Source organism: Erythrolamprus reginae, chromosome 2 (genome assembly GCF_031021105.1).
Source record: "Erythrolamprus reginae isolate rEryReg1 chromosome 2, rEryReg1.hap1, whole genome shotgun sequence".
NCBI classification, from domain to species: Eukaryota; Metazoa; Chordata; class Lepidosauria; order Squamata; family Dipsadidae; genus Erythrolamprus; species Erythrolamprus reginae.
Genome location: NC_091951.1, coordinates 234,333,168 through 234,349,888, shown reverse-complemented (window position 1 = coordinate 234,349,888; position 16,721 = coordinate 234,333,168). Strand labels below are relative to the sequence as shown.

Below are 16,721 nucleotides of genomic sequence, written 5' to 3'. Positions count from 1 at the left end.
TACATGGTATGAATGGATCAAAAACAAATAGAAAAGATAAAATATGAAGTGTGAGTGTATACAATAATAATGAACACACAGTATCAATATGATAGTAAAAAAGGACGAAGGTAGAAATTATAAAAATGGTGAAGTCTTTATAATAATGAGGCTTAAACTCTTTCCTATTTTTCTATCTCTTTGATAAATAATCAACAAATAAATACAAATTAGTCTTAAACTCTTTCCTATTTTTCTATCTTTTTGATAAATAATCAACAAATAAATACAAATGAGTCTTAAACTCTTTCCTATTTTTCTATCTTTTTGATAAATAATCAACAAATAAATACAAATGAGTCTTAAACTCTTTCCTATTTTTCTCTCTCTGATAAATAATCAACAAATTAATACATATGGGGTTTTGGTGAAAGTTGTTGGGAAACATTAATAAACCCACTAAACCACAGTTACGTGTGTGCATATGAGAGTGGGACAGCACACTTATCTACCACCAATTTGGTTTGTTAGTAGTTCAGATTCTTGTAGACAACTTATGCTTGCAATAAGTTTATGTATTCAACTAACTGCCCGGATTCCTTATTTCCCGTGGTTGATATAGATCCATGATGGCGAACCTATAGCACGCGTGCCACACGGAGCTACATCGGAGGGCATGCAAGACGTTGCCCTAGACCAGCTGATTTTCAGCCTTGGGGAAGGCTCTTTCACTCTCCGGTTGCCAGATTTCACTTCCCTGAAGCCCCAGGGTGCAAAAAAGCCACCCAATGGACAAACCAGAAGTTTGGAAAACACACTTCTGGTTTGGCCATTGTGCTGTTTCTTGTACTCGGAGGGTTCAGGGAAGCTTCCTGCAGCCCTGGAGTGCAAAAAACAGCATAACGGGCAAACCGGAAGTGCGTTTTAGGAACTTATGGTTTATCTGTTGTTCTGTTTTTTGTACTACGGGGCTTCTGGAAGCTTCCCTGAAACCTGAAACACTGTTTTGGTTCGCAGACCAAAAATGGTTTGCCATCACTGATATAATCACTGATATAGATCAAGTTAACCACAAGGCTATTATAGAATTTCATGGCACATGCTTGTTATATATATGTGTGTGTGCATTTGTGTATCTACTTTTTTAACTTGTATATTGCCCACTCTATTCATTAATATATAGTCAAAGCTGCTAAATGTATGATATCTTGCGGAATAATACGTAGCTCTATTTGGGATATCTGCATGGAGATCCACCATATTAAGTCTATTTTATTTTATTTTATTTTATTTTATATTATTATTTTATTTTATTTTATTTTATTTATTTTATTATTTTATTTTATTTATTTTATTTTATTTATTTTATTATTTTATTTTATTTTATTTTTTATTTTATTTTTTTATTTTATTTTATTTTTTTATTTATTTTATTTTATTTTATTATTTTATTATATTTAATTTTATTTATTTTATTTATTTTATATCTGATATCTGATATCTTATATTTTATTTGTTTGTTTGTTTGTTTGTTTGTTTGTTTATTTGTTTATTGGATTTGTATGCCGCCCCTCTCCGTGGACTCGGGGCGGCTAACAACAGTGGTAAAAACAGCATGTGACAATCCAATACTAAAACAGCTAAAAACCCTTGTTATAAAACCAATCATACATACAAACATACCATGCATAAATTGTAGAAGCCTAGGGGGAAAGAATATCTCAGTTCCCCCATGCCTGACGGCAGAGGTGGGTTTTAAGGAGCTTATGAAAGGCAAGAAGGGTCGGGGCTATTCTAATCTCTGGGGGGAGTTGGTTCCAGAGGGCCGGGGCCGCCACAGAGAAGGCTCTTCCCCTGGGTCCCGCCAAACGACATTGTTTAGTTGACAGGACCCAGAGAAGGCCCACTCTGGTCGCTGGGATTCGTGTGGCAGAAGGCGGTCCCGGAGATAATCTGGTCCGGTGCCATGAAGGGCTTTATAGGTCATAACCAACACTTTGAATTGTGACCGGAAACTGATCGGCAACCAATGCAGACTGCAGAGTGTTGGTGTGACATGGGCATATTTAGGGAAGCCCATGATTGCTCTCGCAGCTGCATTCTGCACAATCCTAAGTGTAACATCCTACTATTTCCAACCCCATTTGTTAATTGCATATTAAAATCTCCTGCCAAATAATAAGTGATGCAAAATCTCCATTTCCAAAGTCTTGTAGAAGCAACTATTTTAACTGCTTTTAAATGGCCATAATAGTAAATAAGAAATGATTGCCAGACATGTTCTTATTTTTTAAATCAGCCAGTCCAATTTAATATTCATCTTAGTTCACAATTCTTTTTCTATGTTTGTCTTTGGTATTCAATTGTACTTAAAGAACTTTCATCTCATTGGTGTACAATCAAATAACCTAAATGAAGTTATTAAAAGAGAAGACATCAGTGCGGCAATAAATACTCACATTTTGGTTGTATACAGATGAATTTCTCATTGCTTTCACAAAATTAATAACAAAACGTCCGAGCAGAAGGAACAAGAACAGCACGGATGGCCACAACAGAATTGCATCACTGTACTTCCCCAAAATCTATGCATGGAAAGCATAATTACCAAGTAAGTTGCAAATGATCCACTCTTTTTCCTTCCTTGTATAAATTCAACTTAATTTATGCAGTAAATTAATTGTGAATACTGAAGCTTATCATGAGGTTCATACTATAAATGTTGGGTCTTTAGGAGAAGGACACAATTCATTGATGAAGGCATAGTTTATTCTAGTCTAGTGTGAAAGAGCCTGCCAGTCAGCAGAGATAATGCTGTAAGCTGCCCCCAGTCCTCAGAGATGAGCGGCATATAAATACAATTAATAAATAAACAAATAGAAAATAAATAATAGCAAGCTGATGGAACAATGATCTGTCTTTATGTAAACTCAGCTACGGAGAGAGCAGGTTTACAGGCTGGAAGGGTATGGAGCAGTTTTATCAATCTGATATAGTATATAGTAGAAAATATAAGGAAATATAGTAGAAAATATAAGGAAAATTAAAAATACAAGAATCAGGGAAATGAGAAGGAAAATACTACATAAGTGGTATTTTACTCCCATTCAACTCGCACACTTTCAGCAGAATGTCAGGGGGAATTGTTGGCACGGATGTCAAGATAAAGGAGTGTTTATGCATATGTTTTGGGAATGCCCGATAGTGCAGGAATTTTGGCAAAAAGTGAAAGAGGATATCAATAGAATGCTAAATATACAATGGACAATCACTAAGGAAATGGCAGTACTAGTTAAAAGCAATGCGATGGGAGAATTTAGAGAAATCAAAAAAGCAGCAATAGAAAGCGCTCAGGCAGTAATAGTTTTGGGTTGGAAGGATGCGACAAAATGGACAATGCAAAATTGGTATAGGTACATGGTGGATCATATTCAATTTGAAATTATGGATAAAAGGATAAATTCGGATAATGAAACTGAGTTGGGACAGCTGATGGGACGGTGGGACAAGGTAAGAAGATATATGACGAGCAGAATCCGAGACCAAGCTACAAGAAATAAATTGGAATCACTCTATAATATGTAAATAGATATATTGCTCTTGGGTCAAGTGGACTATACAAGAAACACCCCGATTTAGTGGTGGGGAATGTGTGTGTGTCTGGGTGGTGGGCACAATTCACTATGCACTGTTTTATGTTGTGTGTAATATAAATTTGTTAAAAATTAATTAAAAAAATATTTTTTAAAAAAGAGCAGTTTTGTCAATCTGTGATCCAGAGTTAGATTAAAAACTCCCATTTCTTTCACCCAACATAAGAGAAGACATGCTACTAGTAGATGTTGGAAGTTGTAATCCAAATCATGTAAATCCAAAGTTCTTCACTAGTAGCCACTGAGGACTTGGCCAATGGTTGTTTGGTATCAGGAATTCAGCCAGAATTTATGATTCCATTCATTGGCTGTGTTCTGTCGGAAACTCACCTGTACAGATACAGTAGATGTCTTGACTTTCCACCACTCCTTCCATGTTATTGCTCCCCTAAATATACTTTTTGTTTAAGCACTTGCTCCTCATGCACAGAAAGCCCAGTAGATTGTCTACAGGGATAATCTTAACTTACATTTTTATGCACGGTGCTCAATAAAATAAAAACTCACATGGGATTTTCTTCCAGCAGCTAACCAGACTTGTTAAACTTTCATTAGATTAATGCACTGTACACCTTAAGTGAGCCTGCAATCATCATATTAAAACAGTAATAATTGGAAAAAAATACTTACAATTTGCCTAGGGCACTTTATGATGTCAAAGATCATGACAGCTGCCCTGTAAAATACACGGAGTTTCATAAATTGGCAGTAGAAGTCATAGAATACATACAGTACATATTTGTACTACTTGTTAAGCCAAATCTCTCATGCACCATATTCAAATCTGATCCAACATCAACATCACTCATGCTGTTTCTTTGATTTCTACATTATTGGTGAAATCTGACTGGAAAATTTCAAGAATTAACAGCTAATACAATTAGAAAGTTCTATTTAGAAAAAGATATTCTTGCATGAACGCAGATCTTCATTGCCAATGCTAAAATTCTTACATTAAAGGAACAATGGCTCAGTAGCTTAAAAGACCCCAGAGAAGATCTATACTCTGTCAGTTCAAGCCATAGCATCACGCGACAAAATGAGTTCCCATCACTTGCCTCAGCTCCTGCCAACCTAGCAGTTTGAAATCATGTAAATACAAGTAGATGAATAGGTATCACTTCATGTTTCACTACATACTCTGCATTGGGGCATGAAATCATGATGACCACAGAAACCTTTTTCAGACAATTCTGGCTCAATAGCCTAGAAATGGAGATAAACATTGTTCCCTAAAACTCAGTTAACGACTAGCAGAGTAAAATCCATAGGGACTCCTTCACCCTTTTTTTTACCTTATACTGCTTCGTTAATAGATGCTTCCAATGTAACGTTTATCTCTTAATCCCCACTACCATTAGATCTTGCTATCTTTAGGGAGATGCTGAAAGAGCTACAAAAGTTTATTCTTTTGATTTTCCCATATTCTCAGAAAACCTGTTAATATATTTGATTCATATGCTAAATTATTTAGTAATATCTGAATATTTGTGTTATTCATATGCTTTACATACGTTCATCCCAACTATTTTGATTTTCTTATTGTCAGTACAGTGGAACCCCGACATAAGAGCTGCTCTACTTAAGAGCAACTCGAGATAAGAGCTGGGAGGGGAGAGATACTTTTGTTCTACTTACAAGCCCAAATTCGAGATACAAGCGCCAAGGAGCTGTCTCCTGAAGCCAAACGCTAACTTCCGCGTTCGGCTTCAGGAGACAGCTGCGAAGCGGCGCGCGTGTTTTAAAAGGTTGCAGCCGGCCTGGGGGGCTCGGGGGGGTGCTTGCAGCTTTCTTTCTTGCTCTTTTTCTTTCTCTCTTTTACCTTCCCTTCCTCTATTTCTTCTTTTCTTTCTCCTTCCCACCTTCTTCCCTCCCTCCCTCCCTTCACTCATTCCTCTCTTACTCTCCCCTTTCATAAGTTTCCTTGCTTCCTTCCTCTGTTCCTGTCCCTTCCCCCTTTCTTTCTTTCTTTCTTTCTTTCTTTCTTTCTTGCTCTTTTTCTTTCTCTCTTTTACCTTCCCTTCCTCTATTTCTTCTTTTCTTTCTCCTTCCCACCTTCTTCCCTCCCTCCCTCCCTTCACTCATTCCTCTCTTACTCTCCCCTTTCATAAGTTTCCTTCCTTCCTTCCTCTGTTCCTGTCCGTTCCCTCTTTCCTTCCTTCCTTCCCACCCTCCGTCCATTCATTCACCCATTCCTCTCTTGATCGCTTAAAGCCGGTCCCTGGTGCAAAAAGGGTTGGGGACCTCTGTCCTACAGGATTGGGTGGCAGAGAAGTTGAACATATGTAAATTTAAAAGTTTAAGAAAGTTTACAAGTTAAGTGAAAGAAACTTCATTATTCATTTATATGTACATGTACATTTCTTCATTAAAAACATGTCTTTCTGCATAATTTAGACTAACTTTGTGAGTTTTTTGAGGGCTGGAACCAATTAAAATTATTTACATTAATTCCTATGGGGAAAAGTCGTTCGAGATAAGAGCTGCTCGACTTAAGAGCCCAGGTCCGGAACGAATTAAACTCGTATCTCGAGGTACCACTGTATCTGTTTGCTATGAACTTAATTTCCTTCTGACTTCTTCACTTCTCCACTTAAGTTCCACACAGGAGTATGTATAAATTCATGCTATGCAGATTTGCACCTCTAAACGTAGATTTGGGGTACTTCCACACAACGCCATTTTCATTACTCATCCCAACTGTTAATGTACTCTCTAACACCAAGGATACTATGAACAACTGGTATTCTTTCTAGCTAAACAACATGGGAGTCCAAATCAGAGTGTACAGTGATACCTCATCTTACAAATGCCTCATCATACAAACTTTTCAAGATACAAACCCAGGGTTTAAGATTTTTTTGCCTCTTCTTACAAACTATTTTCACCTTACAAACCCACCGCCGCCGCTGGGATGCTCCGCCTCCAAACTTCTGGTGCCAGTGAAGCACCCATTTTTGCGCTGCTGGGATTTCCCTGAGGCTCCCCTCCATGGGAAATCCCACCTCTGGACTGCCGTGTTTTTGTGATGCTGCAGGGGAATCCCAGCAGGGGAATCTCAGCAGAGCAAAAACGGGCGCTTCGCTGGCAACGGAAGTCCGGAGGTGGGGGTTTCCCAGCGAGGGGAGCCTCAGTGAAATCTCAGCATCGCAAAAACACAGAAGTCCGGAGGTGAGATTTTCCATGGAGGGGAGTCTCAGGGGAATCCCAGCAGCGCAAAAATGGCTGCTTCGGCTGGCAAAAGGGGTGAATTTGGGGCTTGCATGTATTAATTGCTTTTCCATTGATTCCTATGGGAAACACTGTTTCGTCTTACAAACTTTTCACCTTAAGAACCGCGTCCCGGAACCAATTAAGTTTGTAAGACAAGGTATCACTATATAACTCCTTGCCTTAACAACTCTTGGCAGTAGGCAACATTTTCTCTCTCTTTTTCCACCCCCACCCCCACCATTCCTTCAATACATGCTGTGTGTACTTTTCTGGCCATTTTGCAAAACAAATGAGGCAGGTACAGGTGAAACACGAAAAATTAGAATATCATGCGAAAGTTCATTTATTTCAGTAATGCCACTTAAAAGGTGAAAAGTAACATATGAGACTCACTACATGCAAGGCAAGATAGTTCAAGCTGTGATTTGTCATAATTATGATGATTATGGGGTACAACTTATGAAAACCCCAAATCCACTTTCACAGAAAATTAGAATATTACATGCGATCAATAAAACAAGGATTGTACATAGAACAATATCGGACCTCTGAAAAGTATAAGTAAGCATATGTACTCAGTACAGTAGTACCTCTAGATACGAGCTGCTCCACATGCGAGTATTCCAAGTTACGAGCCACGACGGGAGCGAAATTTCTGTTCCAGACCCAAGCTCAAATTCGGGATACGAGCCGAGCTTCCACTAGGTGGCGCAGGAATCCTTGTTTCTGGTTATCTCCGCGGGGAAAAACAAAGTCTAAAGCCATTTGTTCCAGATACGAGTTGATCAACATATGAGCTCCGTTCTGGAACGAATTAAACTCGTATCTAGAGGTACTACTGTACTTGGTTTGGGCCCCTTTTGCAGCAATTACTGCCTCAATGCGGCGTGGCACGGAAGCCATCAGTCTGTCGCACTGCTGAGGTGCTATGGAAGATCAGGATGCTTCAATAGTTTCCTGCAGCTCTTCCGCATTGTTCGGTCTCATGTCTCTCGTCTTTCTCTTGGCAATGCCCCTATTTAGAATAGTGGGGTTCAGGTCAGATGAGTTTGCTGGCCAAACAAGCACAGTAATCCCATGGTCACTGAACCAAGTTTTGGTGCTTTTGGCAATGTGGGCAGGTGCCAGGTCCTGCTGGAGTCAGCATCCCCATAAAGCTCATCTGTGGAAGGAAGCCTGAAGTGCTCCAAAATCTCCTGTAAGACGGCTGCGTTGACCCTGTACTTAATAAAGCACAGTGACATGGCTCCCCAAATCAACACAGACTATGGAAACTTCACACTGGACTTCAAGCATCTTACTGTATGTGCCTCTCCATTCTTCCTCCATACTCTGGGTCCTTGGTTTCCAAATGAGATGTAAAAGTTTCCAGTCTGTGTTTATGCGATGCCACATTGAGGCAGTAATTGCTGCAAAAGAGGCCCAAAATCAAGTACTGAATATTTGTTTGTTTGTTTGTTTGTTTATTTATTTATTGATTGGATTTGTATGCCGCCCCTCTCCGGAGACTCAGGGCGGCTAACAGCAACAATAAAACAGTGTACAATAGTAATCTGATATTAGAAATGATTAAAAATCCATTAATATAAAAAACCAAACATACGTGCATACATACCATGCATAGAATTGTAAAGGCCTAGGGGGAAGAGGGTCTCAATTCCCCCATGCCTGGCGGCAGAGGTGGGTTTTAAGTTGCTTAGGAGGGTGGGGGCAGTTCTAATCTCTGGGGGGAGTTGGTTCCAGAGGGCCGGGGCCGCCACAGAGAAGGCTCTTCCCCTGGGTTCCACCAGGCGACATTGCTTATATATATATATGCTTATACTTTTCAGAGGTCCGATATTGTTCAATGTGTCACACCGTACGCACTCACACACACATACATACCATCTCTCTCCTTCCCTCCTGGCAACTCGACAATTCCATGCAATTTTCTTGGCAATATTATTGGAAGTGATTTACTATACTGCTGTAGCACTGAACTAGAGTCACTTGCCCAAAATTACCCTACTGGCTCCCTGCCTAAGGAAGACTAAAACTTACGGGTTCCTTTTTTTCTAGTCCAGGGTTTTTATTCCCCACACCAAATTAGCTCCCCTTTTCATGTATTATTGTTAAGGGACATATTGTAACTATTGTAAGTGCTGATGACTTTACTTCTCAAATTTAAGTTGATTTAAAGTGATTCTTTATCTTCAAGAGCAAAGAGAAAGAAAATGGTAGGTTGGACTATCAGAAAACGTAGAACCTCTAAGGCAGTGATGGTGCCAAAAGGGTGCACAATAGATGCTCATGGGTGCTCACACCCATAATGCAATGTCCTCCCCCCATGCATGCGTACAAACCTCGAGCTGCACCCCCCCCACACACACGCATGTGCAAAAGTCTCACTGAAGCTGTGGAGTTGCCCTACTACTTATTTTCAGTGGACCTGCCCTACTTACCTTGGTTGCAACCAGGCTTCGCACAGCTTGGCCCATTTCTTCTGCAGCCTGCAAGGCTTTCCTGGAGGCCTTTAGCCGATAACAGAGCTCCAGATCGATCTGCAGCTCTGGTATCGGCTGCAGAGGCCTTCGGAAAGGCCTTGCTGGCTGCAGAAAAAAATGGCCGAGATGTGAGAGGCCTGCCTGCAATTGTCCAAAGCCGAAGAAGTTCCTGAAGACCTCTGACAGTGAAAAGGAGGCTGGGGGTGAGCATACAAATGAACTTCCAGTTAGGCCATTTTTGCTTTTCTCCAGCTTCAAGAGACTTTCTTGAAGCCTGGGGAGAGCGGAAACGGTCGGAAAAAAAAGGCCGAAAATCAGCTGGCCAACACGCACATGAGTGCTGGAGCTGACAAAGAGTAACGCCTCGCGTGCCCTCAGATATGGCCCTGTGTGCTACCTGTGGCACGTGTGCCATAGGTTTGCCATCACTGCTCTAAAGTATTTATTGATTGATTGATTGATTGATTGATTGATTGATTGATTGGATTTGTATGCCGCCCCTCTCCGGAGACTCGGGGCGGCTAACAGCGACAATAAAACAGTGTACAATAGTAATTTGGTATTAGAAATGATTAAAAATCCATTAATATAAAAACCAAACATACATACATACATACCATGCATAGAATTGTAAAGGCCTAGGGGGAAAGAGGATCTCAATTCCCCCATGCCTGGCAGCAGAGGTGGGTTTTAAGTTGTTTACGAAAGGCAAGGAGGGTGTGGGGCAGTTCTAATCTCTGGGGGGAGTTGGTTCCAACTTATATCATCTCCCACTATGAATCTTTAGGTCAATAACTTGAAAGCTTTTTAGCCTTTCCTGATTCTCCAGAAAAGGACACTGTGATTCTCAGTTTTCAGGGCAGGGAAAATAAAATGTGGATCTGAGGGTACCTATAATGGAGGATTTTAGCTTTACAGTAAACAACAAATCAGAATAGTTGTTCCATCCATTCCAGTTATTTTGCTGAGATCAAAAAAGGTTATGCCTATTTAGATATATAACGACTATATGAAACGATTATAAAACTTAGAACAACTCTGAAGTTCACATTAAATTCTAAGATTCAGAATTGTTTATTTCAAGGTTTCCTTTCTCGTCTGATTTGTAAATTTAAAAAATTTAGTTATTCCATTTTTTTGTAAAAAAAAAAAACCTATGCTTTAATATCTCTGCTTCACCGTTTATTGTGATTATTTCTGGACGTTATGATCTAGATGAATGTCCACAGTTCTATTCACCTGAAAAGTCATTTCTAGATAATATTTTTAGCATGAAATCACTTTATTGTAATTTCACTGTTGTATCAAGAATTGATCCCCACTCTGAGACGTATTCTCATCATTCATGAGTCTTGTTAAAATTCTGCTTACCAGGCTGCTGTGTAAAGAATTCCCAAAACTGCTCCTACAACTTCAGATTTTGTTAAAAGACAGATAAAGAAAGGGTATGAGGAGAGAGCCACTTCAAAAGCCATGAGGAGGATCCAAAATACTGCAGAAGAAAAGATATGAAGGTATCTTTATTCTATTGTTGAGCAGCACTGAAAATCTTTTTTTATGACAGCTATTGACGCAAACAAAGCACCTGGAGTTAATAACAATACTAAGATAGGATATTAGCTCTTTAAACCTTGCTGAATTTTATCACTGTAAAATTATTTTTGCATCATTTAGAGCAGTAGTTCTCAACCTTTCTAATGCTGTGATCCTTTAATACGGTTCCTCAAGTTGTGGTGACCCCAACATAAGTCTAGCCCCAATTCTCCCAACACAGCTTTAAGCTGATTGGCAGGAAGGTCAGAGGGACACCCCCACTGTAAATGACTGGTTGGTTGGATTGTAAAAATATGTTCCAAGGTGCCAGAATAGAAGGTTTAGTTCCTAACACCATGGGAAATTTGTCTTTTCCCATGATCTTAGGCAATCCCTGTGAAACAGTCGTTCGACCCCCAGGTTGAGAACTGCTGATTTAGAGAAACATGTATTATTATCAGAAATATTTAAAATAAAAGAAATCTCAGTGCACTTTGAGAATTTTTAAAATGTGCTTATGAGGTAAAAGTGGGTATTTTTTGTAACACTGATAGAATTAAAATCATAACAGTAGTTTCAAGGCTCCAGCACCTGAAGTACATTGTCTAGTCACTTAAAGACTATTTGTAAATCTCACCATGAGCAGTACGAGGGAAGTGTTAAGGATAAGGTTCCTATGAACCCCTATACCTTATTTTATCCATTAATATATATATATATACAACCTTATATATTTATTACTTATTATTATCCCCTTATTATATTTCATCAAACCCCTCTTAACAGATTTAACCAAGCCACTAAAAATAAATCAAACATTATTGCATTATCCAAATTATATAATTACTTTTAATCTTAATATAAATCATATTTATTGACCCCACTTAATAAACTACTACAAAATAGTCACTTTAATTTACTTAATCAGACCTACTCAAATCACCTTAATATATTTCACTTTACTTATGAAATTATCAGAACTCATACATCTACTACTAAATAAATCTGGAAATAACAACTAAAATAAAAAACTATTATAAAATATTCCAAATTCAATCAGACTTTTTCAAAACCTCCTATTTCTTGACTGCTCAATAACTCTTTTTCATCTTTTTATATCGCTTTTTTATTTTTACTTTCCTTTTCTTCTACTTCCTCACCCATGTCCTCTTTAAATATCCACTCTTTGCAGATCTCCTCCCTTTAATTTCCTTTCTTTTTAGGGTCAGCAAAATCCAATATCTTTGCTCACATCTTCCTTTAATAGTGCTTATCTTAATATAATCATTTAAAATGTGGGCATTAATGTATTCATTAACCAAACCTTTTTCAAAAGCTTCTAAGATTTTACCCCCAAATTACTCTTGCTCCACCTCGCTATATAACCATGCACCATCAATAAAATATGTAATATATCCCTCAGTTAATTCATCCTTAATCCCAAAATTATTTTTATTTCCACATCCAAGTTTTCTCTTTCTGCGCTTCTTGTCTATCTTGTTCTCCTGGGTCTTCTACTCCAACTCCATGTCCATCAGTTTTATTATAATGATTGTCAATGTCCTCAATGTCCCAATGGCTATGTATTTATACTGGGAAGGCCTTGCCTACTCTTACCATTTCTAATGCTGACACTGAAGATATTTAAAAGAAACATTTGCCACTGCTCTACAGTCTAGCCCTCACTGCACTCCTGAGTAGACTAATTGTCTGCAAGATAACCTTGGACTGAAAAATATCTAAGCAGAAAAATGTGAGAATACAAAGACGCAAAGTTTCTCTACTGCTCTCTTATCACTTGTTCATTGTGAACTTTACCTTTAGCCCATGGGGGAAATCCCTCTGGAAAGTAATCTTTCTCAAATAGAAACATGACTTTGTCAGCAGTAGCGCCAAATGCAAACCCCAATGACCATCGGTTGTTAATGGAGCTGTCAGAATCCATTGGACTGTATAATAATGAAAAAAAAGACATTGAGACCCTACCCAAACTATAGAGGTATAATAATTTCCAGTCAATCTTGAACAAGCAGGGAATCACACTGGCATGATACCATTAATAAAGGAGAATATTTGTAGTTCAGACTTGAAATGAGGGCCCTTGGTGCTCTCAGAGCTTAGTTGTTTTCTTATAGACGTTTCATTATCCAAACTAGGTAACATCATCAGTGTTATTGGTATCTAGTTTGGGTAATGAAACATCTGCATGAAAATAACCAAGCTCACAGAGCGGCAAGAGTTCTGAATAACTAATTCTTTATCTTAGCTCCATTGTTTCTGTCTCCAGGTGTTGCCTTCCCTCTAAGTTAAAGGAAATCAAAGCTTAACAGTTTCTAGGTAACTTGAAGCTCTCTTTGAATGGCATCAGTACATGGAAGAAAATTGTACTTAAACATTTGTACAGCAGCAAAAAAGTGGAGTTCATTGTACATCTGATGAACTGGTGGTAAGTGAAGGCAACAACCCAGGGACACTGCAGAAAAGTGTCTCTGTCACTTGTTTGCGCTGCAAGCAAAGTGTACTATGGTCCTTCAGATCAGGGATGGGTTCTAACTTACCTCACTACCGGTTGTCTTCCTCCCACACCACGTGGCCGCACATTATAGCCGCACGCACGCTTCATGTATGAGTGCATGCACAGTGGAAATAAATAAAAAAATCCCCCCCCCCCCCCCCAAAGCCAAAAACAAGATGGTGACGCCTGCCCAGTGCCAGAAACTTGGTTTTTGGGCATGCACAGGGAAAAAAATGGAAAAATGTTTTTTTTAAAATAATTTGGTAAAAAACATTTTTTTAAAAAGATTTCCATATGCTAAATAAATAACCTGCTTTGGGATCTGCTGTTATAATATAAATGCGCAGGACATATTTGACTGAATCATTTTATTTTTTACGTCAAGGGTCTAAAGGACAGCTTAGGCAACTGCAGTTTCTGCTTCCAGAAGGCTATAAGTCCCCAAACATGTATGACATGGAACGGCTAGCAAGTATTGTCCAACTCACAGCAGTAGCCCACAGCGTCTTGGACATTGGGGATATTTGTCATCAAACCAGAATCTTTTTGTTCTCTTTTCAAGACAGGCCAGGATCAAAATTATGATAACCTGCAGGAACAGGAAAAACAGTTATGAATATTATGAAGAACTACTGCATCATGAACCACAATGAAAGCATAAATAAATCTTCAATATAAAAAGTATTAAGGTACCCAACAATTCAGAGCTCCGTACATGTTTCACCAGCCAATATAAATCAAAACTAGATCAGAGTTCTGAGCAAACATTCATGCTGCAACTCTCCTCCCAGATCCACCCAGTAGAATAAATACAGAGAAAGTTCTCCCCTGTGGACCCGCCAGCCGATAATGCTTAGTTGACGGGACCCGAAGAAGACCAACTCTGTGGGATCTTACCGGTCATGGGAGGTATGTGGTAGAAGGCAGTCTTGAAGATACTCTGGTCCTGAGCCATGTAGGGCTTTAAAGATAATAACCAACACCTTGAATTGTGACCAGAGACCGATAGGAAGCCAGTGCAGAAGAATTGATGTAGAATTGATAGTGTATCTGGGAGCACCCATAACAGCTCATGCAGCTATATTCTTGACAAACTGTAGTCTCCGAACACTCTTCAGGGGTAAACCCATGTAGAGCACATTGCAATAATCCAGCCATGAGGTAGGTGATAAGGGCACAAGTGACCATGAGGAGAGCCTGTCGATCCAAGTAGGGTCACAATTGGTGCACTAGTCAAACCAGTGCAAAGGTCCCCCTAGCTACAGCTGTCAGGCTTTGATCTAATCTTAGCTGTGAGTCTAGAAGGACACCCAAATTGTGAACCCATTCTGAGGGGGTTAATTTCTCTCTCCCTAGAACCAAGGAAGGACAGTCGATATAGTCCTTTGGAGGCAGTATCCACAGCCAATGAGTCTTGTCAGGGTTAGGTTTGAGCCTGTTGATTCCCATCCAAACCCTCACCTCGTCCATGCACCAGCACATCACATCCACTGCTACACTGAAATGACATGGGGTGGAGATATATAGCTGGGTGTCATTATTGCTGAAATCTCACCCCGTGTCATTGGATGATCTCACCCAGTGTTTTCATGTAGATGTTAAACAGGAGAGGAGAGAGGACCTAGCACTAAGGCACCCCACAAACGAGGAGTCTAGGGGTCGACCTCTGCCCTCCCACCAACACTGACTGTGATCGACCAGAGAGATATGAGAACCATTGTAATACGTTGCCTCCCATCCCAGCTCCCTTAGTCGGAGCAGAATGATACCATGATCAATGGCATCTAAAGCAGCTGAGAGGTCAAATAGCACCAAGATAGAGGAATGGCTAGAGGAATTACTTACTGATGGAACAAGCGAATAATGTAGAAATGCTTTTCCGTCAATAAAACTTCCACAAGTAGCATTTTCCTGGAGACCATTCCTGTTAAAAATGAAAAATACCATTTTTTGTTCTACGTATTTTTTTATTATTATCAGGTTTAGAGCCTGTCAGGTTTTTTTAAATGTTGCGGTAAGCGCACCCACAAAATACAAAAATATGGAAAAGGCAGGATAAAATAATAAAAGAAATAAACTATGGAGATGGAAAGCATAGCCTGAATGACTATATTAAGAGAAGCCAAGGACCCTTGCTGAAGACAACCAATCAATTAAAACTCTTGAAAATAACAGAGGTGAAGGCTGAACATACAGTAGAAATGAAACAACTGAAAACATTTGTTATTTGTAAGAACAAGTAAATGCCAATTCATGGTCAATACTTGAAGAATATAGAAGAAAAAGCTGATTAAAAAACCCACACAGTTGGTTAACCCACTTGGTTGGTTAAAACCAAAAATGCTAAAGAAAAAAAACTGAAGGCTTTATTTTGGTGGCTCAAGGAAAAGGCTTTATTTTAGTGGCTCAAGGAAAAGCTTTGCTTGAAGGCAAAATTTCAACATGTAACAAACAATGGCAAATGTCACCTTCGGAGTAAAGTAAAAAAGATGAAGCATTTGACCAATTGATCACTTGCAACAAGTGAATCAGCTTCTTCTCCTATTTCAAAAGGACGAGCAGAAGCTGAAAATGTATAACTCCAAAAATCTTTGCACTACAGGGCTCAATCTATTTTAAGAAAACATTTCTATCTGTAATAAAGTTTCTAATGTAGTTGATTAGAAAGTGTAATGTAGCACTGTCTGTAAAGTTAATCCCAACACTAACCAACACTAACCCATTGCCTTTCTTGACCTCAGCCATTTTAAGATGTGTAGCTTTCATCTTCCAACATTCCACAAATGTTGTATTGGAAGAATGCATCTCAAATATCTCCACCTGCCCCCGCCCATTAGTTTGGTTCTCCAGATCGATTATATCTAGATTTCTACTTACCCTGTTCCTATTATAAGTGATTTCAAAATAAATTTTGATGCCATTTAAAAGCATGATGAATTTTGTTTTGCAAAGCATTCCTATGAGAGAATCTTGGAAAAAGACCAATATTGTTTTACTGCCAAAGGAAAGCTAGGACTTTAAAACTACATCTTAAACATCCTAAATTTACCAATGTTAAGTAACACTGCCTTCAAATGTAACATGTCAATGAAATCTAGGATTTACTGCCGAGATATGGCTGGAGAACCTGGCACAATTCAATCATAAGTAACTTCTGTCCCTAAACAACTTCTGACCCTAAACAACTTCTTCCCTTGCAGTTCCGACCCATGTGAAATGATTGTGAGGGGTGGGGTACAGGGGCAAAATAGGAAGTCCTACTTTACCAAAGTTGTTAAAATGCGGACCCAGATTGTTGGGGGCAATATGCTGACTCTGTAAAGCGCTTAGAGAGGACTGCAAAGC

General features: G+C 39.1%; 1 protein-coding gene and 1 pseudogene across 2 annotated transcripts in view; one reads left to right on the top strand and one right to left on the bottom strand.

The window, feature by feature from the left end:
* Window positions 1-16,721, top strand: part of LOC139159540 (perilipin-3-like) — a 252,743-nt pseudogene that overhangs the window by 25,117 nt on the left and 210,905 nt on the right.
* Window positions 1-16,721, bottom strand: part of LOC139162171 (stimulated by retinoic acid gene 6 protein-like) — a 39,527-nt gene that overhangs the window by 19,198 nt on the left and 3,608 nt on the right. Inside the window, exons 2-7 of one of the 2 annotated variants that reach the window (XM_070742247.1) lie at window positions 15,222-15,300; window positions 13,865-13,965; window positions 12,680-12,810; window positions 10,700-10,820; window positions 4,263-4,308; window positions 2,439-2,564 (exon numbers count right to left, since the gene is read on the bottom strand). In XM_070742247.1, coding sequence (XP_070598348.1) covers window positions 2,439-2,564; window positions 4,263-4,308; window positions 10,700-10,820; window positions 12,680-12,810; window positions 13,865-13,965; window positions 15,222-15,300 — 604 coding nt within the window. The remainder of the gene's footprint in view (window positions 1-2,438; window positions 2,565-4,262; window positions 4,309-10,699; window positions 10,821-12,679; window positions 12,811-13,864; window positions 13,966-15,221; window positions 15,301-16,721) is intronic. The other variant, XM_070742248.1, reaches the window with a different exon arrangement.